The 25,099-nt window shown below is 40.1% G+C and overlaps 2 protein-coding genes and 1 pseudogene across 4 annotated transcripts in view; 1 reads left to right on the top strand and 2 right to left on the bottom strand.

Moving 5' to 3' along the window:
- Nucleotides 1-1,146: 1,146 nt before the first annotated feature.
- On the bottom strand, nt 1,147-9,469 carry LOC144639431 (uncharacterized; annotated as a pseudogene). Its single transcript, XR_013568157.1, has 9 exons — nt 9,302-9,469; nt 7,352-7,584; nt 6,826-7,050; nt 6,234-6,401; nt 5,709-5,874; nt 4,873-5,087; nt 3,921-4,140; nt 2,548-2,804; nt 1,147-1,413 (listed from the first exon to the last, which is right to left on the bottom strand). The product of XR_013568157.1 is annotated as an uncharacterized LOC144639431 (transcript).
- Nucleotides 9,470-10,836: 1,367 nt separating this feature from the next.
- LOC144637781 (uncharacterized) lies at nt 10,837-22,902 on the bottom strand. Its single transcript, XM_078496862.1, has 9 exons — nt 22,762-22,902; nt 17,709-17,953; nt 16,081-16,314; nt 14,387-14,560; nt 13,711-13,861; nt 12,925-13,124; nt 12,102-12,351; nt 11,438-11,715; nt 10,837-11,125 (listed from the first exon to the last, which is right to left on the bottom strand). The coding sequence occupies exons 2-9, from the start codon at nt 17,949-17,951 to the stop codon at nt 10,976-10,978; spliced, it is 1,680 nt and encodes a 559-aa protein (XP_078352988.1). The 5' UTR covers nt 17,952-17,953; nt 22,762-22,902; the 3' UTR covers nt 10,837-10,975.
- A 180-nt stretch (nt 22,903-23,082) lies between these two features.
- The window catches only part of LOC144637775 (uncharacterized), a 22,296-nt gene continuing 20,279 nt past the window's right edge, over nt 23,083-25,099 (top strand). Inside the window, exons 1-3 of one of the 2 annotated variants that reach the window (XM_078496853.1) lie at nt 23,083-23,907; nt 24,397-24,492; nt 24,981-25,099. The exon at nt 24,981-25,099 is cut by the window's right edge and continues 91 nt beyond it. In XM_078496853.1, coding sequence (XP_078352979.1) covers nt 23,327-23,907; nt 24,397-24,492; nt 24,981-25,099 — 796 coding nt within the window. In that variant the 5' untranslated portion in view covers nt 23,083-23,326. Of the gene's footprint in view, nt 23,908-24,396; nt 24,493-24,980 lie in introns of those variants that run through there. The other variant, XM_078496854.1, reaches the window with a different exon arrangement.

The following is a 25,099-nucleotide window of genomic DNA, read 5'->3' as shown; positions in this document are numbered from 1 at the left end:
GTTAACAAAAGAATTTTTCTAGTGTCGCCTTCGGCTGCCATCGCGATGAAAGGTTTGTTTATGATTGAGTTAGTTTTAATCACAAGCGAAACCAATAATTCTCAAAGGTTCTTTAAAAGTGCGAAGTCAAGGTAAGGTTAATGGCAACAACTTTTCATCTTAGTTATCAGACAAAGGTTATGGGGAATATCGACTTTATTTTGTCTAAACTGTACTTGTCGCTTCCTTTAAATGAGAAATATTAGTGTTTAGTTTCTTCTTACAAAATTAATACTCTGTCGAGTATAGACAGATGAGAAGAATAAAGATAATGATCAAATTATTAAATAAACGGGATATTGTCTTGATGTAATCCAAATTCTCATACCTTACTCTATAGAAATGTATGGTAATTGGTAACGAGAATTGATATTTAAAGCTAAGGACAGAGATAGTTTTTTGGAAAGTCTCTATTCTGGAAATAACACATAAATTGGATATTAGATTATTACCGAATCCTTCCATTTTGACACTGGTTTCTATTAAAAACGTATACCGTGACTGCGGGGAGGTCCCTTATAGAGGATTAAGGGTGACCAAAACGGAAATAATCCATCTTCCTTGAGCTTTCAACGCTCACGAAAAAGAAAAGCAAACGTTTGATGCCTTGCAAGGTACTGAAAATGACAAGGTCACCACGTAGACAGAAAACTTTATTTTGATTTGCAAGGTACGCCAAAGCTAGTAACCTCATTACGAGGTAGTCTGTACCAAATGTGACACAATCAATTCCGTGTAAGGTTGTGCTCCCAAGTGAAAAGAACGAGATATAAATCTGACTAGAAATCCGCAGTAAAGGAAAACATAGTACTAATCCTTAACTCCCAGCCTTTTAAGGCTTTATATTGGACCATGTTTTAACTGACCTAAAAGTTCACAAAAGATGGGGAACCGGGAACCCGTTCAGAAAGAAGTCAATTTTTAAAACAACGGAAAACCCCTGGTAAATTCAAACGAGAAAGTTGATAAGCATACAGAAACACTGCGGGCGAAGCTCCTGCTCATTGCGCGTCGGATCTCATGGCAAAATATCTAACTAAATCAAATTAAAATTGATAAAAGAGTAAAGAGGAGTTCAAAGACTTGTTTACAACATTTCGGCTGGCCATGGCCACATATGGTATTGCAAGAGTGATTTACCTTTACATTCAGTTTTATTTTGAGCTTTCGTGAAGCGATTATAACATTCATAGCGATATTTTGGTCCTCGGCTTAATTACTTGCTGAACGTGAGCGGCAGTTACTGGAAACAAACTCTTGAACTTGTCGAACAAACTGAAGAAATTCAGGCAATTCAGCTAAGATCATTTTCGGTTCCCAGTCCTCTCCACTAAGTGCTTGGTCCCATTTTTCACAATGGAGGTGGATATCCGTCTGAAAAGCAAATTATAAAATGGAATTAATCGAGAAAGTTGTTTTGTATCCCTTTTCAAGAATACAGAGCTTAGCTAAACAATATAGCCGAACTTCACCACAAGACTGTGAAGTGTTTTACACACAAAAAATGTGCAGCGAATATTCTTTTTGACAAAGACGAAACTCGAAATTGAAATGCAAAAGGGCTTCACCCATTTTGAAGTCTTACTGATGAAATCTGAAGCAAGAAGCCGCTAAAACTCTGTATCATTGAAATTAACCCCTAAACTACCAACAACGCATATATTTGCGTAGAAAACACCAGCAGTGATTAAAAAATCTGCAACCTTCACATATCTGGACACACGATAGTAATGATTTCTTGTTATGGCAAAGTGATAATTTTCATAGCTTTAAAAACAAACTATATGACTACAGCTCTAGATTTCCATTGTATATGGTTGTTTTTTTCTGCAGCAAATCCGAAAATGTCCGTATTTTACTTCATAGGACAACAACAAAAAACACACATCTTTCTGAGCAATTACCATTCGATTAGAGTAAAACTGCCTTGTCGGCGAAATGGAGGTCCACCTACCTCTATTCCATATGTTTTTTTATAAGTGTCGAGCCACCCAACCCTACCGGAAAAATACTGCACCGAATGCATTTTTTGATAGTCAAAAGTTGCCCAAATATATCCATCCACAGAACGGCCAGAGAGACAACTTCACTCATGTACCGCCATGTTTCGATACCAATCTTTTTGGCGTTCCAATCATCGTCAAATCATCTCTCACCTCTGGTTTCTTTCAGAAGTTTGCCTCTACCCACCATCCTAGCTTAATGATGCTAGCCTGGGGGCTTCTGTAGTGGAAAATGACTCGAAAAAAAAAACTTAAAAACGGAACTTTTGCCAGATTCGAGCCCGTGTGCTCGCTTATCAAGAAAGCAACGGCTGAATACTGACGTCGCAATGAAAATTTGAGCCCTCAGTGTTTTAAGACAGCACATATTTTTACTTGAGCTTCTAATACGCAATCACGAAATTCGAAAGATTGCCTAAGCCCAGAAAACTGCTAAAAAAAAACCAGAAACGTGGTAATTTAAGGGTTAATATAGAAGCAAGTATCACTATAAAAGAGGACCTACCGTTTCTCTACTATCCTCTTCTTTAACATCACTGCACCAAGATTTCTCCCTCGAGACTATCATGGTAAATCCCGGTCGGGGAGTGTACAGATTCCGACGGGAACATCTCCAATGATTAAATATAAATCCCTGGGGTAGGTTCTCCTCTGGAAGGCGTAGGCCTTCGGTGTCGGTAAATGTTAACTTGGACAGATATTGTGATAAGAGATGTGTTGCTTCTTTTTCGTGTACACCACTGTTGTTCATGATGACATCATCTGTAAATCAAAGATAATCAATCAGAACGTATATCTTTTCATTCCCAAGAGTGATCAAATTCTTGTTTCTCCTTACACTACCAATACATTATCAAGCAGACAGGTGTTGAGAATAAAGACCATCACCAAATAGGAGAACCTAATCTACTACTAAAATTCTCAGAAATAGCATTTAAAGAAATATTGGGCAATCAGGCAAGTTCAGTGAAACGGGAACAATTTATATGGGTTATCCGACCATCCGATTACCAAGCTTAGCTTGTTTGGTCAAGAAGGTTGGATATAATGGCCGTTTTCACACTAGAGACGGACAAATCGTCTAAGACGGACAAGTCGTCTTAGTTTAAAAACGGGACGGACACAATTTTTGACGTACAAGTCGTCTGAATTTGTCCGTCGATTTGACCGCTAGGTAGACGATTTTTCAAAGACGATTTGGTCGTCTAGACGGACAAGTCGTCTTTAAGCCGTCTTAAATTCACACTAGACGAGCAAATCCTCAGACGACTTGTCCGTCTTATAGGGCGAAAACGGGCAATATGGCATAAAAAACGACTTTTCTTGCGGGACACAGCAAGCAAGATAGCCTTATCATGACCACTGGGGTAGCCGATCACAGCGCAGAACTTTGCTTACCGTATTTACTCGAATAAGCGCCGCGGCCTTATTAAATTTTTCGCGCCTCAAGTGCGCGCTTATTCGAGGGCGGCGCTTATTTAAAATTTGGACGCCACAGAGAACCTTATCTTTTACAGTTATTAAAAAGAGCGTCTTTCGATTGTCAGTTTGCAACCTTTACAGCATTTACAGAACTGTATCGTATCGTAACAGTGTTGAATAGAAAAACTAATGGGAGAGCGATAAAACAATCACTCATAACTGAAAAACATCGCTTTTGATGCAAAAAGTGTTCAAACTTGTTTTAGAGTTACTTTGTAGTGCCGTTTTAAGTTAAACGAAATATTCTTCAAATCAGCGCCGCATCGGGACTGCGCTGCTTATTCGGGGGTTGGCGCTTACTAACTTTTTAGTCCCAAATGCGGCGCTTATTCGAGTAAACACGGTATCTTGCCCGCTCGCGGAGCTTGCTTTATAATGAAGACAATTATATTTCACCTGTCAATGCTCGTGTGCTTATTCTACAGTCGACATTAGAGCCAGGAAATATGATGTTGGCTTGAAGAAATTTTTTTGATTGTAAAGCCAGCCATCCACGACATCTTGCTCTTGTTGGTTCATCCTCAAAACGCAGTTCTTCTACAACATTCTTTAGATCGCGAAAAGGAATTGGTATTTCCTCTAGTTTCGTCTTAACTGCTTTATTCGCCACCCACACCTAGCATAATAATGAAGAGAAGTGCGAGTTATTGACCATATGGTACGTCTCCACTAGCCTAGTAGCCCACAACTGCTGGTGCTTAAAATACCGTGTAGCATGATATGAAGCGGCTAGAGTAGCCCTCCAACATTGTGTAAGCGTTCCCAAACACTGAGCGCTTTTTACATGAGCCTCTGGCTCGGATAGAGAGGGCAACCTCATCCCGCGCCATGACGTTAATAAATTGATTGATTGATTGATTGATTGATTGATTGATTGATTGATTGAGTTTCCTGGTTCCTAGTTACACTTCTGGGTTGAGCGGGCACCAGCAACCTTCCAATGACGTATTCAAGAGTCTGGAGAGGCGAGTACTTTTTGCAGTAACGCAACAGAAGTTCAGATTGAAGCACTAAATGTAGTCGAAACAGCGCAGGTTATAAAATAGTTGCAGGAAGAAGGAAGAAAATAGGAGACGTTTGCGCGCAAGCTATACAGATACAAACAGCGGTGACATTCGCTCAGCTTCTGTAATCTAAATCAGTAGTAATCTTTTGTAAGCTATGGTTGGCGAAATGGTGCAGATCACAAAGTTAAGCCGGTTATCTAGTGTAGCAGGTACTATTGTTTTTTGGGGCTAGGGGCATATGCATTGTTCCTGTTGTTTGTTCTATTGTTCTCTTGAAGGGAAGCAAGACATTCATGCGAGACCTTGCTAGAGCTGCTACCCACCCATCTAAGAAAGTTTACCTTGCATCTAATTGATTGACTTCTTGGAGTCAAAAAACTAAAATCATATCTGGCCATGAAATCCTCTTCAGTCTTTTCACCAAATGTGTCATACACCACCTTGTCGTCAAGTTCCACGCCTTCTTTAAAGGCAACGAGCCACTCATTTCGTTTCTGGGGAGTTGCTTGAAGCTTCTTTACTGCATCAGCAACGCTCCATGTCTCTTCGACGTCGGCTGTTGATATTTAAAGCTTGTGCATAAGTTTTCTTGATTATGTAGCGGCAGATTAATTACTTCCTGACACCACTATTTTGTTACCACGATAATGGGAGGGCCGGGGTGAATACGGGTAGGCAAATCCGCCGTTTCGTGCGATTTTGTTTGCCAAATCCGTAATTCCGCCACTATTTTCGTTCAAATTCGAATCCACACTGGCAGAAAACGACTGACAGTAGATGCTGTTTTTTATATGCCAATGTTCTGAGAAATTTCCGCTCAATTTATCGCAATGAATCCGCAATCCGGGCGTGTTTTAAGGCCAAATCTGTCGTTTCCCTCATAAAGCAAAAATGGCTTAGATATTGATTCTGATTTATAAGCAAAAATAAAAATGACTCCTAAACTCCTGGCCTAATGTGTTAATTTAAAAAGGCGCTTTAGCAGTTATTGCTAAGAGTTATTGTGTTGAAAGTATACGTACAAGAAATGAAATATACTTAGAGAATATGGATACACCTAAGGCAAATGGGATGCAGGCACATACTATTCCTCCCCTAACTCTCATCTCATTTCATACAAACGCAACGAGACTGCTCCCTTCTTGGAAACGTTTACCTGTGATGTCACTTCGCTCACCTTCATCAGGGTCCCGGATGATGACTTTTCCTAAATGTCCCCACATGTCAGCCTTGCGATAGTTCTTTGACTCAATCTCCATTTTAATATTACGCAAAGAAGACAAAACACTTTGAGTGAGGCTGGTATCATAGTCTGTTACAGTGTGATTTAGTGCGCAAGCTCCCTGCAAATTGATCAGGTCGAATATTAGTAACTGAATGTATTTTCGGCGGCATCTTGAATACCTGTTTAGAAAACACACAAAGAAATGCGATATCTTCTCAGCGAACTTTTGAGTTGTTCTGAACCCTCGCTTTGAGTTTGCTATGCATGCTGAACCTCAAAGACCACTAATTTTCTTGTCTTGGAGCCTTCGGTTAGTTTCAGTGTTTCCAATTTTCTAGCGAGGCGCTCGGGACTGGCGTGAATAACGGCACAGCTGGACGTTACAGGAGTTCGGTCTCTCTCCCGCATGTTTTAATTGATAGCGAAGTTGAAACTTTCTTAGGGGCTTTAATTCGGACCGCCGTCTTTTATACAAACCTGTAATTCGTCTTCGTCAACAGGTTTCAAACGATATTGTGACTGTGATCCCGGCAGTAACATGCGATCTTTTCCTGCCAACGACACAAGTTTAAGTTCACATCCGTCAGGAAGATTTCGCTCATCTATATAAACGCAGATTTTATTGGCCTTGACTCTCCCTGAGGCCTAAAGAAATTAAAAGAAGAAGAAAAACAGATAATACGGGCACTGAACACTTGGGACATTAATGCAACAGATATAACAGTACCGCGTGTTTAAGCACACGAGCGAATTTCCGGATGTTTACACCACCGTAAACTATCTAACATGGACACCCGAAGGCAAACGTAGTAGGGGGCGGCGAGATAGGGAACATCTCGGATTTAAGACATCGAGAGAGACAGAGGTTGCAGCCAGAGACAGGGTGGCCTGTAGGAGGAGGACGAGGAGAGAAGGGATCAATGATGATGATGATTATGATGATGATGATGATGATGATGATGATGATGATGATGATGATGATGATGATGATGATGGGCGGTGTGAAGCAACAACCGGAAATCTGTCTGCGTTCGCGGCATGGTTTCGAACCTGGATTATGTTGACTTACCACTTTGCTTCTCAACAAAAACTCTGCATGTTGTACCATTTTCTTTTCTCCTGTTACAAACAGCTGATGGCCTACCAGTGTACTCACTTCTGCCCCAGTGACAGTGCTAACGTTTCGAAGATGGTCTCCCCCCGGACCACTTACTAGCTTCTTGAATTGGTTTGGAATCTTTACTACTTGACCGGAGGAAGTGTCGCTTGTATAGCTAACTGTAGGCATGTTCGCCTTGAATTTGAGAGAATACAAAAAAGTTACTAAATGACAGGCAGACAGACAGACAGTCAAATTGATTGTTTGATTGATTGATTCACTTTTATTTTAATACGGTAATTCCATAAGTGTAAAAACTTTTTTACATGAAAGCCGTATTGAAACAGAAGTAAATACACTAAAAATATGTACAAATAGTAAAATCTAGTCAATAGTTTGCTTTTTCAATTCATGCAATGACTTCGAGATATGACTGTGACTAACTCTAATCTCTGCTCATTTACCACAAGTTACATTTTAAAACCGTTCTACATACCACTTTTTGATTGATTAGTTCTCTGGCGCACGCCCGCTGATCTCCAGTACCGTAGACAATAAATCCGCTACTGCTGCCGTTATCAGTTGTAATCTTTGCTCCTGACGTTTCTTCTATTTGTTTAATCGTACTTCCTTTCCTACCGATTACAAAACCCATGGCGTTCTCCGGAACAGCTACAAACTCGCGGGTATCTCCTCTACTCTTTCTTTCTGAGGTCTTCATATGTGGTTCTAAAAATAGAAGGAAGCGCAGGTCTATATACTCCATTAATTAAGGTGGCTGAATACGGTTTTTACGTGGCTCAAAGGCGCGCGCTACGATTTTCTGCTTGACGTCATTATTGCTCGCGCGGGCTAAAATGGCGCTAGCAACTCTAAACAGAAACGAAAAGGAGTTCCATCTGTTTTACCGCGCTTTACCACATTTTTATACAAAAGAAAACTTCAAAACTTTCAGATACGTCTTGAAACCTGGGACGGAAAACAATACGACGAAAAGGTGGATAAACGCGACAGAGAAGTTCTATTCTTTCATTATCGCTCGCGACGCATGGCGTCATATTAGCGCGCGCTCGCCCGCGCAAATCACTTCGGAGGTCGTAAAAGCCAGATTTGTCCAGATTTTCTCGAAAACCTACCTACAACCTATTATGAAACTTTCACAATTAAATGTAAGGGGTGAACCACGTCCACAGCCAAAATTTTGAAAAATCTGTAAGACAGATTTTGAGCTATTTTAAAAATCGGCAAAATATCACATTTTCCTATTTTGCGAAAATTTCTTAAGATTTTTATATTATTTTGCTGAACGATAAATCAAAGCAATTTCTTATTTCTGAAATTTTGAGGTAGGGTCGTACGGGTAGATTTGAGAAAAACGCCGTTTAAACTACTAGTGCCAGTCCCCTCTAAGCACTCGGCCGTTCATTTAAGCTGTTTATTAGCATTTTTATTTTCTAAATATCGCATTAGATGGTTTTAGGATGTAACAAACAGTGATAAGAGAAAGACAAAACTTTTCTGGAGATTGTACAAGAGAGTTAAAGGTTGGACTGATTTGCCCTCTCAAAACTGTATTAAGCCACCTTAAAGGGGCTATGTCACGCAATTTTAGGCAGAACTCAAAAGAAACAATGAAAGGCAAAAAAGGGGCAAGGATGGGCAAAATTCGAGAAGATTAAAACGGACTGCGTTCGGGTAAACTTGAAAAACGTCGGCCCGACTTTTTTCAAGTTTATCTCAAGTTTGTATGAAAGTGTCATTTACAATGCTCAAATATCATCCTTGTTTGTTGTGTGGCCGTGATTTTGCCAATAAAAGACTTTTGCTCTGACAATTTGAAGTTAAGAGCTCTCAATTAATTAATATAAAAAGAGAATTACCTAAAATACCGTGACCTAGCTCCTTTGTTAAACCTCCCCCTTCCCCGCTCATCAGCAGATTTACAAAAAAAAAGCTTTACTGCGTGACACGATAGCGATCGTAAAGCAAAACTGGCGTGACCGGAAGTAAATCATAATTATGGGGTGTTTAAATTATATATTCTGACCGAACTTTATACTGGTGCGAAGAATAAATTAAGCAAGTGTAAAATTTTCCTCTCTATTTCTCAATGTGTCGATCTAAATGTGCCACGGAGAAAAATAAAACTTTGTTCATCTAATATTTGAACATTGGATTTCACTGAGTGATTGTGAACAGTCTGAAGCAGAAGCATATATATGCTTCTGTCTGAAGCGAATGACGCCTGTCTACATGCAAAATTCTTTCGATCTGAATATCGAAAATAATAATAATGGAACTATACCTATGACGAGATAATTTTAACTGATTTTACGAACAGTGGATGCGATAATGATGTGGACATATAAACATTTGATTGACCTGAAAGATGTTTTAACGTAATTCATTTGAATGGAAATGCAAATTTAAACTTTATATTATTTACCTCTTTTTATCGGCATTCGTCGATTTCTTTCGATTGTGATCCCTTCCTTTCATGGCATAAATTGTATTCAACTTTGTTAAAAACTTTTAGTTTTCCAAGAGCATGGAAAAACAATCGTTAAAATCCTCAGACATTTGTATGCTGATGCGAGGAAAAATTGCGTTCACAAACCGGAAGTAGTTCCGGGTTGTGACCCAACACACATCAATATCGTTACCAGTCTTCTGCGGCCCCTAGGTTGGTTTCAAGAGAGGTATATCATAGTAATTTTTCTCAATTTTGCAGACCATAATTATAACACTGAAGATGCAGGCGACGGGACCTACACTTTGTTGTCTTTATCCGAGAAGACCATCTGCAGATGCCATATTCCAAAGGCAACACGTTCTCCTTAGTTATTTTACGACCTTGAGTGTTGGTCCGGTCTGGGAGTCGGACCCGAGACCTCCCGCTCAACAGTCCGGAAGGTAGGCAGGTAGCTAGCTTGGCCACGATCTGCTCTGGGAAAAGAACTTAAAAACCACAGGGAGCCCACGCAAATGGACCAACTGTTGTTGTTCAAAAATTATTATATATAAAGGAATGTATGGGAAACGTTCTACTGTACATACTAAGTAGACAGATGCATCGCAAAAAACCACTAAATCGCTAAAATTCGCCGTTTTGAGCTACAAGGACGACGAAGCACAACGATTGAGGTAACTTTACGTTTATTTTGAACATAAACATGAATATTACTCGCCATAATTCATGCTAATTTATAAGAACGTTCGAACGTTTCTAAGCATACATTCCTTTATAATTTTTGAACATCAACAGTCGCTCCATTTGTGTGGGCCCCGTGTGTTAAAACTATGCGCGACTGCGAACATAGCATCGATAGCCCTTATCAGTTGGGGGCACATAAGCAGCGACGAGGGGAGAGGTTGGGGTGACGAGATTAACAACAATACGTACAGTGCCGCATGCCGTAGACTAAGTTCTTGTTGTAAATGGAGGCTAGAAGCCTGCTTCGTAGGCGCTTGGGGTGGGGGAACCAGAGCGAAAGACAAAGTTCAAGGTCCATATAGGAAAACAGCTTGTCTCTCACTCGCAAATCCCCTCACGATAATTCTCTGTTGGAACGTTTCTTCTCTCTCTCCCCCCCCCCCCCCTCCTTCTTTGCCATAAAACGTAAAAAAGCATTGGCCGTGCGCAAAGAACTGTAATTTTTAGAGACATTAATTGAGCATGACGTTATGCAGCAAACGGCAAACGCAAGCTTGTCTTTAATTTTTTTTTACCTTTCAATCGAATTCTAAAATCAATCCCTCATAAAATTAGTGAAAAAAATGCCACATTCACGACAAACACAAAACTTCTCATTTCCGCGTACCAACGCCAAACAGCAGACGGCAGAAGTTGAATTTTTGCCGTTCGCGGGAAAAATAAACCTCATGCTTAATCTCTCTAATGTCTCGCCATTTATAACGTGTCAAGAGTACAAGTCTGAGTATAGGTCAAATAATCACGGTACATACGTACACGACTCAAAATTCTTCTTTCTGCACGTTGTCGGCTTTATTCACTGTTTATTGTCCTTTGTGAACAATTTTACTCTCAGTACGGCAATCTAAAAAGTACATATGTTCATATCTTAAGTTATTTCGTGCAAAAACTTGTTCTGTGCTTAAATTACTCGTCGTCCGCCTGTGGGACCACATTTCTCTGAACCTGTCTGAGAAACTTTAAGAACGTAGGTAGCTTGGCCACAATCTGCTCTGGTTCCCAGTTTCCTTCATCGAGCACTCGGTCCCATTCCTCACAATGAAGATGTATATCCGTCTATAGTTAAAAAAGGAAAAAAAAAAAACAAGCATATTAGTATATATCAGTGAGCAATCTGGATGGACTGACTGACTGACTGGCTAACGACCGGGCGGACGGACGTATGGGCTGACTGGCTGAAGGACTGACTAACTGATCAAAGATGGACGGACGGTCGGACAGGCAGGACAGACAGATTGATTTGCTGATTGGCTAACTGACTTAGGATCGACCAAATGATTGAACGAACGAATACACAATACTGATATACAATGCGCGCAGACTTTAAAAACAAAGCTAGCATTTCTTTTGCTTGATTAAGGCATTTACCATTGCAGCTGATTCGTCGAAACTTCTCACATCAGTCTCGTCAGTATCCACATTTATTGCTTGATCTTTACAAACAGTCAGACTGAACTGTTCCTCGTCCATTTCATACTGATAAGTCCTCCTCAGACTGCGGCGCTGGTAAAACAGGTCAAACCCGTCTGGACGTTTGGAGACTGGTGGCAAAACCAGCTGATCTCCTTCAATCTTCATTCCCGTCAGGTAACTCTCTAGAATTTTGTCTTCTTCTTCGGCTTCTGGTGTCTTTGGAACATTTGGGCCTGAAGAGAGAGAGATATATTACAGTGAGGCAGCACACATTTTATTTTACCAAAAACGAGCAGAAAATAATGATCCATATAGAACTTCATCCTTATTGAGGTTTATGGTCCGTTAATTGAGGGGGGGGGGGGGGGTGGGAGCGGTCTAGGAATGAAAAGTACAGCTTAATATAATTACATGTTAATGAAAATTGTCAGGATTTTAAGAGTTGTTAAATTTTTTACTAAATAGATACTCATTATAGTCTAGATTCTTCCTTGTAAATGGAATAAATGAGAATTATGAAAAAGCTGAAAGCAAAGTGGCATAAGGAAAAATGAAGAACGTGCCGAATGACGGACTGAGCATTAAATATTGTTACTTTTTTCTTAATAACATTCCTTACATGTTCTGATTATCAAACGGCAATCAAATCCCTTAGAAAGAATCAAAATATCGACTTTCATTCTGTGATGAAACTCAGAGCACATGTGAAAGCATGGCGTGTTTGCTGCATCTCCAGTCTGCGCATGCTCCTCAGGCAAGACTCTGGTCAAGATGTTCTTAACAGGAATAGGTGCGCTGTGAGAGAACGCCAAGGGTGATGCGCATGCCCCAGCGCCCTCGTCTTGAGAATGTTCCTCGATAAGCCATGCCTGCGTGGTAAGAACAGAGTAACTCGTGGTCGGCCCCTCCCCCCCCCCCTCTCCATTTCATCCGAATCTCCGTTAATGGACATAAACACCTCTTGAGTGAACGAACGAACGAATGAATGACATCTTTATTTACACCTATTCTTGTAAGTGGACACTTATTCATGGTTACCGCCTTATTCAGTTTAACTTGAAGAAAACTCTTTTTTTGAAAATTGCGACCATTTATTTTAAGAACTAAAACTCTTTGTCCGAAGCCTCCCGCGGACACTTAGTAATAGTCCCGGCCACTTCTCTGAAAAACTCTGTATTTGATACTTCACCAAGCCTCGTAGAGAGCGCACACTCTCCACAAAGACTGCTAGTATGTCCCACCAGCCCCTCCTTGCGGGTGATGTCACCTTTCCATCCATAATTCATTTGATCTATTTGATGTTCAAACATGGAGGGACGGGTTTCCGTTAATTCCGTAATGATTAACGGCCTTTACCAAACTAAACGTGTTTTAGTGATTCCCTGCACCATGAAAATAAATTGAAGGATGATGTTGTCATTCTTCCCTACATATAAAGATACCTTGACGCGAACATCTCTTATAGAAGGAGTAAAGAATGCGAAGTCGTATCTGATATCATCCTCAGCAGCACAAGGTGTGAGACACGTTTCAACTTGCTCAACTTTTATTTTCTCAACACCTTCCTTAAAGAATGGTTTCCAGCTTTCCTTCCCAATTTTCTCTTTGATATCCTTCGTGGTAAACGTTTCCTGTTCCTCATCTATAGCAGAAAACGAAAGAATGCACATTGTTTACAATTCCGTTGCCGTCAGTCGACAGAGTTCTGACAAAAAAAACGCCCTCCCAGAGGGTAAATGATCAGAATTAAGTCCTATCTTTCCAGAAGGCGGGTCTGAGACCCAGGGGCAGTTAGTCGGGGCGACGGGTAGATCATCGGGACGACGGGATTTTCGGGTAACAGTTTACAACATAGAGCGTAACAGCCCCTGGGCACAATCAATACCATTTTCAACGACTTTACATGACCCAAACTTTTAAAAATTCCATGACTTTCCAGGCCTGGAAAATAAAATTCTAAAATTCCATGACTTTTCAGGTTTTCCATGACCCGTACGAACCCTGTCTTATCTCCCTCTCCCTTTCAAAACAAAACGCCTGATCGCAGGTTACTTTAACTCCAAAATAAAACGCAATCCCTTTGTATCAGTAAGAATAGAAAGATGAGTTGAAATCACAAAAGGCTACCAGAATAAACGTCCGAAAAGTTATGCTTGTCCCTATAAGTCCTATAAGAATCTTAGGCGTCGTGCAGCTTTGTCAGTTCTATTTTCAAAAGTATATATTACCTTCATCGACCTTAGTTATGTAGGAGTGACCAAAATGACTCCACATATCGACTTTGACAATCTCCCCTTCCTTCTCTGTGTGAATTTGCTTTAACACTTGCAGGACCTTTTCTTCCAGGCTTTCTGTGTCACCAAAATCAAAAGTTGCTTCCTGTTGAAATAAGAATTGTAGTTTTGTTTACACATTTCCATTTGGTAGTTTTATCTATGACAGTACGCTATAGAAAAATTTACTGGGGTGGTTTTATTTCTCGTATAGACATCATGTCTTTCATGGATTGAAGGTTAGCTGTGCCTCTCAGTGCTTTGAATTCATCGTTCCACTAAAACATCAATATAACAAAACGTGTTCTGTGCCAAGAATTAAGTTACAGCGATTAGTTAGCTATAAATGGAAGGGACATTTATTCAATGGGACTAATGGGGTAATAGCCGTTTCCGTTGAATTTGCTCGCGTTATATCCGGGAGTTTTTTACGCGTACTTACAGAGGTTCGAGCGTATAAGAGAAAGCTCCAAAAATGAATAGTAATCGAGAACTGTAATTGCGGTGCTTTTCAGAGGTGAAGTGCCGAATCAAGGTACTGTATATTTGTATGTTTTGTTTATAACTTTGGCTTTGATAAGTCACAAGTCAAGAGTTCGTTCTTAAGCTAAGTTTGGATTAAACGACATACCTCTTGTAAAGGATGCTCCAGTAGATTAAGTTTGAAGCATTTTGCTCCTGAACTGGATTTTAATTGCTCTGCGACGGACAACTCAAACTCGTGGTTCTCTTCCAGCTGGGTCGTGTCCACATGAACAAATCTTGCAACAGGTACAGCCAACTGTGAGCGTTTCTTTGCCAAGCTCTTCATGATAAGAAAAAGGCAATGATTAACAACTATATTCACCGAAGTGGAGGTGGCTAGTGTTGAATATTTAGCGTATTCACCACAAGCCACCGACACTGATGTGAATACAGTCAACTCTCTCTAAGACGGGCACCGTCGGGACCGGCCCCAACTGTCCGTCTTAGAGAGGTGTCCGTCTTAAAGAGAGTCGAGGTAACATGACACCAGAAATTTTGAGAAGATAAAGCTAAACGGCTATGCACAACGAATACACGTCTGTTTTGAGTCGCTTACTTTAGCAAAACCTATAAAGTGGAACAAAAATAATATCAGAAATTCGATTTGTTTGTTCATTACAAACGGTAATACTGTAAGTAAAAAACTACCTCTTTGGTGCCATGTACTTAAGCAGAGAAGTTAAGGTATTCTAAAGGTGCTGACTTACTATACTATATGTTGATACCAAGTTTCGAAGTATTAATTTTTCACTAAAAAAATAACTTTAATTTTTTTGCGTGTCCGTTGGCGGTTTCAAAGTGTCCGTTGTCCGTCTTACAGAGAGTTTTGTTACAGTAAAATGACTGAAAAACGGCAGGGACCATCACCAGGTGTCCGTCTTATGGAGGTGTCAGTTAAGAGAGAGTTGACTGTAGTTGTTTTAGTATATACTAAAACAGTGAGATAATATAACCCGAAAGGATGATTTTTTACTAGTTTATTCCTGTCAAAGCTTAAAATTTTCTAGCGCGCGTTACTCAGAGGTGAAAAGTAAAATTCGGAATTTGAGTAGCCAATCAGCGCGTGCCAAAAAATATGCGTAATTATGATAAGTGTACACGGCGGTAAATGATAATGTTCTTGTGCTGTGTTCTTGGGAAAGAAACTTAACCACTGCTTTTATTTAACAGTACGCCTGATGTACAAAGTAAAAAATAATTTATGCCCTAAATACATCTGTGATCTATTCAAACTCAATAACTGCGTGCATAATTCAAGAGTTAAGGAATTTACCGTACCACGATTTGAGACAGTGACATTTAGCAAACATTTGCTTAAACACGTACCGGTATACCTTGGCCCGACACTAATTTATAGATAGCTATTTTAACTTTAGATAGGTGTCCCCAATTAGTGGTTGCACTACTATCCTTCTTTGACACTTTTTTGAATAAAGTTTTTATTATTATTATTATTATCATTATCATCATAATCATTATTATTATTATTGCTATTATTATTATTACTCTCAGACGCATGGTACCTTTCTTAACCTGTTTGCAGTTCTACAAAAAGTGGGAAGGGCGAATTTGCCTTTCTGCTTTATTTTTTTTCGAACTAATTAAAATGTACATGGGCCTGAGTTTGAAAATTTACTATACTATTTTGTATGGAATTGAGAACTGAATTGTCCATCCCAATTGTTCACGATTGACAATGTCTTCTTGGTGTAGGATCATTTAAATGGGGCCAGGTAAATGGGTATTGACACACTCCAGGTACAATCAACATTTGGCTCAATTATTCAATCACATCCTTACCACAATTGCCTTTATTTCTCGTAAGGCTTTCTTTTCTTTCTCTATTGATCCTTTGATGTATAGGCTGTCATCAATGACCTTCAGAGCTGCCCCAGTTTTAGTTTCGATATTATTTAATTTTTCACGTCCTTTTCCAATAACTTGACCCATAAATTCTTGAGGAATTTTAATATCAAGCTTCCTAAATCCTCCTTGGCCTGAACTACCTAGAACTCTGCCTCCTTCGTGGGCATTCTATAAAACAAGGTACAAAAGTTATAACTGGAAGAAATTAAACTCACGATTGGTTATGTGGCTTTCCCTCTCTTTTATAGGTACGTTGCTGCTTCATACAAATTCCCTGCGTAATCATATCACTCATTCTCTTACTTCAAAGTTTTAAAATAATTTTTATATCTTTGGTGCAAAAGTCGTCCTATAAATAACCTACATGAGTCTGACAGCCCTTGACTGGACTTCCTTCCACCCTTCTCCCACAATCAGTAACAAAATCATGGCGGCTAATTGCTGTTTTATCTAACTTTTATCCCCTTTACAACGTTGCAATATAGCATGCAAAAAATAATCTCTCTGATTGCTGCATATTTTTGCTTACAAAAATGCTGTGCAATTGATAGGGATAGGTTTTCAGGAGATGCAGCCTACAGCATTGTGGGAGTATTTGTGATGTAACGTAAACGTTTTGGAAGCAAAATTAAGATTATTTTATAAAATGTTTTTCAAAGCAAAATCGTAATGTTAGTGGGAGGCCAACTATAATTTAACAGAGCTATCGCATTGCATGTTTACATCCTATTACTGGAAATAGATCACTGCAATGGATTGATAAATGTCATTTTTCTCTAGATCTGGTTACGTTTGCAGGCATACTCGTCAATAACTGCACTGTAATCTAAAGATGTCTTTGAATTAAGAGCACCAACAGTGCATTTAGATGTTCTTCTCCCATAGTGCTTGCCTCGAAATCTTCGAAAATTATTTTACTCACTAGCAGTGCAGTAGCCTGCGAGCACACACACAAGCAGCGAAGCCGCGAGAACAGGTCTACGAGCGGAGCAAACCAGTGGGAGCCAGCGAGAGTCTCTCCGCCGGCTTATTTCGCTCCACGACTTGTTCTCGTGGCTTTTGCAGTGCAGCAAGTCGTACGTGCAGCAAGGGACATGGCAGGACAATATTCGTGTCCAGTGTTCCTCTTCATTTCAAAACAAAAGAAACGCCTTTTACAATTGGCATCATTCTCGTCCCCATAGCCCTTTCGTTTCTCTTAGCCGGCTTGGCACGAGAAAACGAAAGGCTCTGGGGACATAGGATTTTTGAATTAATTCAAATTTTTTTGATTGGCTAATTGGAACAAAGAATTCCTAAACGGAAGTCAAAAAACGTAACGACTCTCGACCCATACATTCTTTTGAAATGTCATGACTGCATACATGAAGACCGGAAGTCCTAGAATCTAGGACTGGAAATCCTGTGTCCCCAGAGCCTTTCGTTTTCTCGTGCCAAGGCCCAGCCCAAGGCCCAAACGTTTTGATAATTCAAAAAATGGGGGGTGTGGCGTACTCGGCCCTTCCCCTAAATCCGCCCCTGCCCAGATTGGTTTACCCCCGCCAAGTCACTCTTGTACTTACATTCAGAACTTCTTCAATCAACTTTCTGGCATCCTGGCATTGTTGTGCTGTGCCCCTCAAATGAGCGTGATCGTCTTTTATTGATATCTGGACACCAGTTCGATCCCTTATCTCCTGTAGTCTCCATCCTTTTCTTCCAATAACAAGTCCTACTTTGTCCTTGGGGATTGGTATTTTAACTTCTTCATGAACATCTTTAGAACCAGATTTCTTATCTCTTCGGGGTCTTTGTGGATATGACATAACTGCAAATTACCGGTAAATAGAGATTAATAAGAGTTTGAATAGAGATTAAATGGGCGTTAACAAAACCCGGATCAGATCGGACCGGATCGGATCGGATCGGATCGGATCGGATCGGATTATCAAAACTCGGATCGGATCCGACCGGATTGACAAAACCCGGATCGGATCCAAAAAAAGTCGGATCACCGTAGATTCCCGCCAAAATCGTCACATGATACCTTAAATCGAGGATGGCGAAAAAGGAAGTAAGTGGATGATCGCTGTGTGCTAATATAAAATGAGACATGCCAACACGACTACCGCTGGTTGTTGAATCAGCCTTCAGTCTTTTAACGGAGGATTTAATTAACGCTCTCTTGAGCCATTTTAGTGAGAGATTGTCTAATTGGCGTGCGTCGTGGGTCGTGGGTCGTGGGTCGTGGGTCGTGCGTAATTGACACATCAAATTCATTATTTTTGCTGTTTCACATGCCATTTCACAACAGCGTTTTTCCCCCGTGGATTTCTAATGTATAAGTCTAGCTACCAGCTATCCCTGAGCTATCTCTGGATTTTAAATTTACCGAAAAATGTGTGACGCTTGACAAGGCCGAAAATTTGAACTCACTCATTCAAAGACCTCGGATGGAGGTGTTACAATATACGTTACATGAGACTACCGCTAGAACTTCCCCTCTCCTTCCCCTTTGAACGCCGGCCACGCAGTTAGCCACGCAGGCTACTAGTTCGCAGAAAAACTGAAAAATCTTAAACAAACAAGAACACCCTTAAAACGATTGCATCGACAAGGACAAGTTCCTTAAGTTTGGCTAATAAGCCGATCAGCTACTTCTATTTCTGCCATTTCATATGTGTAAAATCGGAATTTTAATCAGGGACCAGTGTGTGGATCAGTGGCAAACTAGTGTCGAAATATTTCCACTGGGTTTCTTGTTTCTTGGTTTCGCAGGATATATGAACAAATAATATGAACATTTTTATTTTAAAATAATGGTCTAAAATATAACTTTAGTCAGTTCAACAAAATTAAACGTTCATTTCGCTACAGTGCTTGACATTGCAACGTTGGATTTCCCTTTAATCTCTTTAAACGCAACCTTCGATAGTACATCTGCAGCCTCAAGCTTCAATTGATAACGTAAGGTCAAATCTCGACGCACCCTCACCGCATTCAAACGTCTTTATAGGCAGCTTTTCTTCCTATTTCGGGGAATTTCGTTAATATCTGATGTGTTAGTATGAGCAAAAAATAGCTGCAGAGTGTAAATAAACATATTTCCACAATTTAACAACATACAACAGTGTACAACAACTACCGCTCGCGAATCCTTGACACCTTTCGTTTGACATCTGCCACTCATTTTAACTTTGACCTAAAACACGTCACGATAACTTAGTCACGCGAGAGTCACGCTTTTCTGAACATTCCCGTTTTCCCAGGTATAAGAGTGTTTTTACTTTTTAATGTTTTACATCTGAACCAAAGTGCTTGGAAAAAATGGCGCAGAGAAGTCCAGATATCACCATTTTCAAACATTTTTTAATAAAGCCCCAAAAAGCTTCGTAAATTGCCACGATACCGGTAATGTATGAAACTTTAAATTGTGAAAATCAAAACCTTATCTTTGAAGTACTTGTCTTGTTTTTGGCATGTTTCTGTCGTTTGACCGCGGTCGACGACAAACCTGCAAGTTCGGATTCTGAAACAGCAACATCGATTTGGCCTTGTGAAACAAATCTCTAGTACGTAAAACCGGAGAATATAAATAATTCCTTTCGCTATAGTCCCAGACAGTGCAAGTTTATTTTGATGATGCTTCCGCAAATGCTTTCAGCAAACATGTACATTTCACCTATTTTTAACCAATCATACTTGAGCGTTCCCACGCCACTAATTGGATCACTGATAAGTAGCGATCAACGGAAAAGAAACTCTTTTTTTTTTTTTTTCAATTAGAGGAATAAAAAGTTGGCCATGCACAGGAAAAAAATTCCATTAGGTGTTCTGTAGAAATCCCTTAAAGTTAAAAAAAGACTTGAGAAGTTGCAACTTTTTCACTTGATATGACCAAGAAAAGCCACGAATCTTTAAAAATTATAAAATATATTGGCTAGCGTGACTTCCCTGATAAAATTGGAAAAACAAATAAATGAATAACATGATCATTTAATCGATATGGAATGTAGAACCACCAAGCAACCTACATGAAATCGTTCAATAAATTGGTTGTTACCAAAACGTTGCCGATCAGAAAATTCTCAGTCGGCAAACAGCCTGCACGCCAAGGTCAAGCAAATACTTGCAATTTTCGGCCCACTTCCGTAAAACTGTCCGGCAGACATGAAGGGAAAAAAGCGAAACGGTGGGCCCGACATGAAAGACGACCCACGACCCACGACCCACGACCCACGACCCACGACCCACGACCCACGACCCACGACCCACGACCCACGCCATTTAGTCTGACCCTTTTAGTGATGACCTTTATGCCATTGTGTTTGCTAACTCTATGGCATATTCGTAAGGTTTACTGGCTCTTGTTTGTTGAGAGATTCTTAATAGCCTTTAAAGGAATGTTGTAGTCTATATTGTGTATCGGTTCAGTGGATTTCTGAAGTGGCGGTTAGTTCGTATAATAACGTTTCGTTACCACGTACGATTGCGAGGATCTAAGATCCGGGTCTTTTAAAGGCTACTGCAGTCTCTAAGCATTGCGAGCGATGGTTTCTTTGTTTTTAAGCTCCCCTTAGTTTGAGTGGCTGTGATTTGTCAGTCTGGGAGCTATAAAACTTTACCTCCATTATTTTTATCTGTTTTGTTGTGTTACTTAATTGCATCCAACAAATAAATTCTATGGCAGTTTGATCACTGCATTTGAAGTCTCTAGGATGCTGCAACGATGTCTCCTGGCAAATGTTTTATCTTAAGCAAGACTCGAGTTTCGGTCCTTCAGTGGACCTCATCAGTTGCTCCTATGTAAAAGTCTCGTCGAATTATTTGAAATCAATCGATTTGCCGTTTTTGTACTTGTCTGCAGGATCGAAAATTCAAAGGTAAATATTAAATTTAATAGAAGGCTTCGAGGGCTGTAAGAATGTGGGACAATTAGGTGTCGTATTTATTTATGAAAATAAGTCTTGAATGCGAAACACAACAACAGTGAGAGAAATCACAGCAATCGTCGCACTTTTCTTGTTCATTTCCCCACTTCAATCTTTACCTTATACTTTAGGAGCGGAAATCATTTCAGCAGGGTCAACACACAGAAAACATCCACTTAGGGTGCGTTTCTTTGGGAAAAATCCAAATCCGGATTCTTGATCCAAAAACGGATTTTGCGTTTCTTTACCTATATCCGAAAATGGATTAATCTTGGATCAATGATCTGAAGAATCCACACTTCGAGTGGATACATCAGATCATATCTGAATCCGGATTTTTAGGATTCATGATCCGTGCGTTTCTTTGGGAAAGGATTCGAAAAAAGTACCTTGGCCCAGCGGTCTTTGCTGTGAAAATACAGGTCCGCTCTTTGTAAACACTGCCATACGGAAAGTTTTAGGCGGTTATTTCGATCAAAATGCAAACATAGTTCACGATAAAAGGAAACGGTAGCTTCAGATAGGTATGTAGTATCATTTTAAACGAGATACAGGTTTTCTAGAACAGCCACTGGGTGCCTACGGAAGTTATATCCTTTTGAAATTGTCACGAGTGAAATTTGCACTGATCATTTCGCAATCATTCTTCGCTCTCAGATGCTTTCTCGCCACATTGTGCCTAACGCTAAAGAAGATCTACTTCGACGTGTGGTTTTTGTAAAAGATTTTGTATGCTTAAATTATTTTAGCCAGGATACATTCGACGAAAAATAAATTTGTGCTGATATTTTATGTTCTGTGCGAAATGTGTTTACGGGGTTGTCATGGCAAAAAATCCGTTTTCGGATTCTTCGTTTCTTTGGGAGCAAAGTATCTGTGTGATCTGAGATCAATGATCCAATTTTGGATTTTCCCAAAGAAACGCACCCTTACTTCCTTCTTTTGAGGTATCACGTGACGATTTTGGCGGGAATTTACGGTGATCCGATTTTTTTGGATCCGATCCGGGTTTTGTCAATCCGGTCGGATCCGATCCGAGTTTTGATAACCCGATCCGGTCCGATTCGATCCGATCCGGGTTTTGTTAACGCCTAGATTAAATATAGTTTCATCGGGATTAAAGAAAGTTTAAAGTAGCGATATCCATCCTTTATGCACCTATCAATGGTTTGCCCCAGGATGGGGGGGGGGGGGGCAACCCCGGGGGAATTTGAAATTTTTTTGAAATCCAGAGTCGAATTCCCCACCCCTGGGCACCTAGCGAATGTCCAATTTCACATATGTCCTCTTAAATTTCTGACCCAGCAAACCATTTTAGATGTCAAAATCCCTACCCTGGGAGAGCTTCACGATGTCAAATTCCTGTGAGTCCCCCCCCCCCATCCTGGGGCAAACCATTGATAGGTGCATTACATTAGAACAACCGGAGTATATTGAAAACGTCCGAACACGAAATTTTCGAGACGTGCTCCCGTCAGCTGCCCCGTCCGTGTCACAGGTCCGAACTGACTCGTCTCCAGTCGTCTTTTATACGAAAATTGCAAGACGCGAAGGATGATTCCCTCTGTGCTCAACAGTCGACTCAAGACTAACCTGGAACTCAAGACGGACTCAAAAGACAACTGGTGACGAGTCAGGGTAAAAAAGCGTGAGAAACAAAAATCCATCAAAAGCGTTCTGCCCGGAAGTGATCGAAGTACTGTACCTCTGTTTTAGGACGAGGCAACTGTTGCTCCCCTCTCTACCCCTGTGGTGTAAGCATTAGCTTCTCAAAATGGCGGCGGACGGTTTGGTTGGAGTAGCTTGTACTGTGCAGCGTAATTTTTCACGATATAAGGCCTTGGTTCAGCTTGTTATGGCAACGCTGTTCTCGGAATTGAACCGTGTTTCCTTTGAATCGAACCAGCGAATGACTGTGCAGTCCACGATTCTGAGAAACTGACCTTTGGCTTCGAGATTCTTGGAAAGATGAGCTCAAAAAGACGAAAAGTTTTCCCAGCGGGGGGAAGAACTGCAGTTATTTACATGAAGCATTTCTCGCTTTTTGTAAACGACGATCGCTTCAGTGTTGGTAAGAGTAGAGAGCTTTGGTATACAGTGAGTGAAATTGAACCATACGACAATATTATGACTCTTGCAGGAAAACATTTGGGGGTCCATAAATTTAGGAAACCACCTACCCCTCCCTTAGAACATAACGTATCCTTATTTTGTGTTGAATAAATTATAGTATTGCACATTCAAACGAGGAGATACGTCTTTTAGAAGTGATGGCAACCAAAGAGGTTGTTGATTTTGCTCGAAGAATTTGTAAAAATGCTTTGGAGAGGCGACAGTTTGCAGACTCCTTTCAAAGATTCCTTACTCAAGTGGATCTTCCAGATGGTTTGGAAGACAGCAGTGACTATGAATTGCAAGGAGATCTTCCTACTTACAAATATCGTCAGGACTGTTTGAGGAAATTTATTGATCAAAAGGAAGCCGAGGGCATTAAAGTGACGGGTGATCAATTAAAAGGATTTATCACAGAACTTCAAAATGCTGCAAATTCACCCTTAGAAATTGAAAACAGCTTTTCTTCAGAAAAGAAAAGCCAACCTTTTGATCTGTTTGAACAAAATTTTAAGCTTCAGGGTGTTGTTGTGCGGAAGTGCAATAAGAAGCTTAAGGCCTCTATCTTGACCAAAAAGCGAGACCATAGTGGACAAAGGATCCTGTTGAATGAATTAGTGGTAGACATTCAAGATGCTAGCAAATCTGGAGGCGAATTTCAACCCAAGGTGGGAGACATCATGGAATTGACAAAGTGCAGAAGAAAGGAAGGGATGGCAATAGATGCGGAAGTAATTAAGTATGCGAGATCCATGTTTTCTTTGTTTTGCTGTCGAAAGTGTTAAGTTCACATGTGTACATGAGTAGATTTGTTGAATGAATGAATAATATAGGTTCTTATATAGATAATAGTCATTGCATTTACAAAGCTCAATGCGCTTCACAATTAGAGTTATGGGATGAGACCAGACATCAGCATGTCAGGCGCCTTTGGCGCGCCCTCCGTCAATGTGTATGATCATGTTATGTTAATGTTCTACAAATTGCTATTGTTCAAGCCAGGCCAATTATTATTTTCCAAAGAAAATTACAAATCAAATTAGTGCTTTATAACATTTCAAACAAAAACAAGTTTTACAAAAAGAATAACAAATCAAAGTGCTTTATAAAAATTCAAACAAACAAAAAAGTTTTACAAATTACACCATCATTTGTGGGTAATAATGAAAGATGCCTGGTCAATATGGGAAAAAAGTACTTTATTGTAAGTGTTGTTTTCATGTCTCAGGTATAAGTCTCTTACTGAAAGTGAGATGGGATCATTTCTGGAACATCTACATTTACAATGTGAAGGCTCAACAGCAGTAGTAACTGAACTTGCAAGGTATTTACAGTTATTTATATTTGTACATGTGTTATAGGCTCATAGGAGCTCTCTCTTTTGCAGAGGCTCTTTCAGTGGAGGGAGAAAAATATGCGAAATGAAATGCGAGGGATGTTCCCACGTGCTTTTGTTTCGCTCTTCCCAGGCTCCGCTCACTTACCTTTAAATTTAAAGCCCCTCCCCATTAACCAGTCCGCTAAACAAAAAAGCCAGAAAAAGCAAGGCAAGCAAAGCAAGGACGAGAACCAACAACTAACTCCATCCACATATGATCAATGCTAGGTCCGGGAATTGAACCCGGGCCACATTGGTGAGTGGTGAGCGCTCTCACCACTAAACTATCCCTGCTCCCCCCTTGCTCTTCATGGGTGGTTGAGGGTATTTTCGGTGTCAAGGAGTTGAATATAATAATGAATTAATTTTCATTTTTAAAAGTGACCAATATCAATTTGTCAATGAATTTAAATTAGTTTTCTTACTTTCTGTAGGTGTCAAGCTTCTTGGGATTACATTCTTAAAGAATGCAGTGCTAACATGGTCCCTCAGATTTTAGAGATTATAGACCAGATATGTTCCAGTGCTCAGATGCAAATGTCATACACTGTCA

Source organism: Oculina patagonica, chromosome 14 (genome assembly GCF_052425735.1).
Source record: "Oculina patagonica isolate OP01 chromosome 14, crgOcupat, whole genome shotgun sequence".
Classification (NCBI taxonomy): domain Eukaryota; kingdom Metazoa; phylum Cnidaria; class Anthozoa; order Scleractinia; family Oculinidae; genus Oculina; species Oculina patagonica.
This window is presented reverse-complemented; position numbering and strand designations above follow the sequence as displayed.

What these genes read in the sequence shown, in the direction of transcription:
- LOC144637781 (XM_078496862.1), bottom strand. Translation starts at nt 17,951, where the DNA reads ATGTCATATCCACAAAGACCCCGAAGAGATAAGAAATCTGGTTCTAAA. An exon ending in TGGAGCATCCTTTACAAGAG is followed by an intron (nt 13,862 to 14,386) that starts GTATGTCGTTTA and finishes TTATTTCAACAG; the next exon opens with GAAGCAACTTTTGATTTTGG. An exon ending in CATAACTAAGGTCGATGAAG is followed by an intron (nt 13,125 to 13,710) that starts GTAATATATACT and finishes TTTCTGCTATAG; the next exon opens with ATGAGGAACAGGAAACGTTT.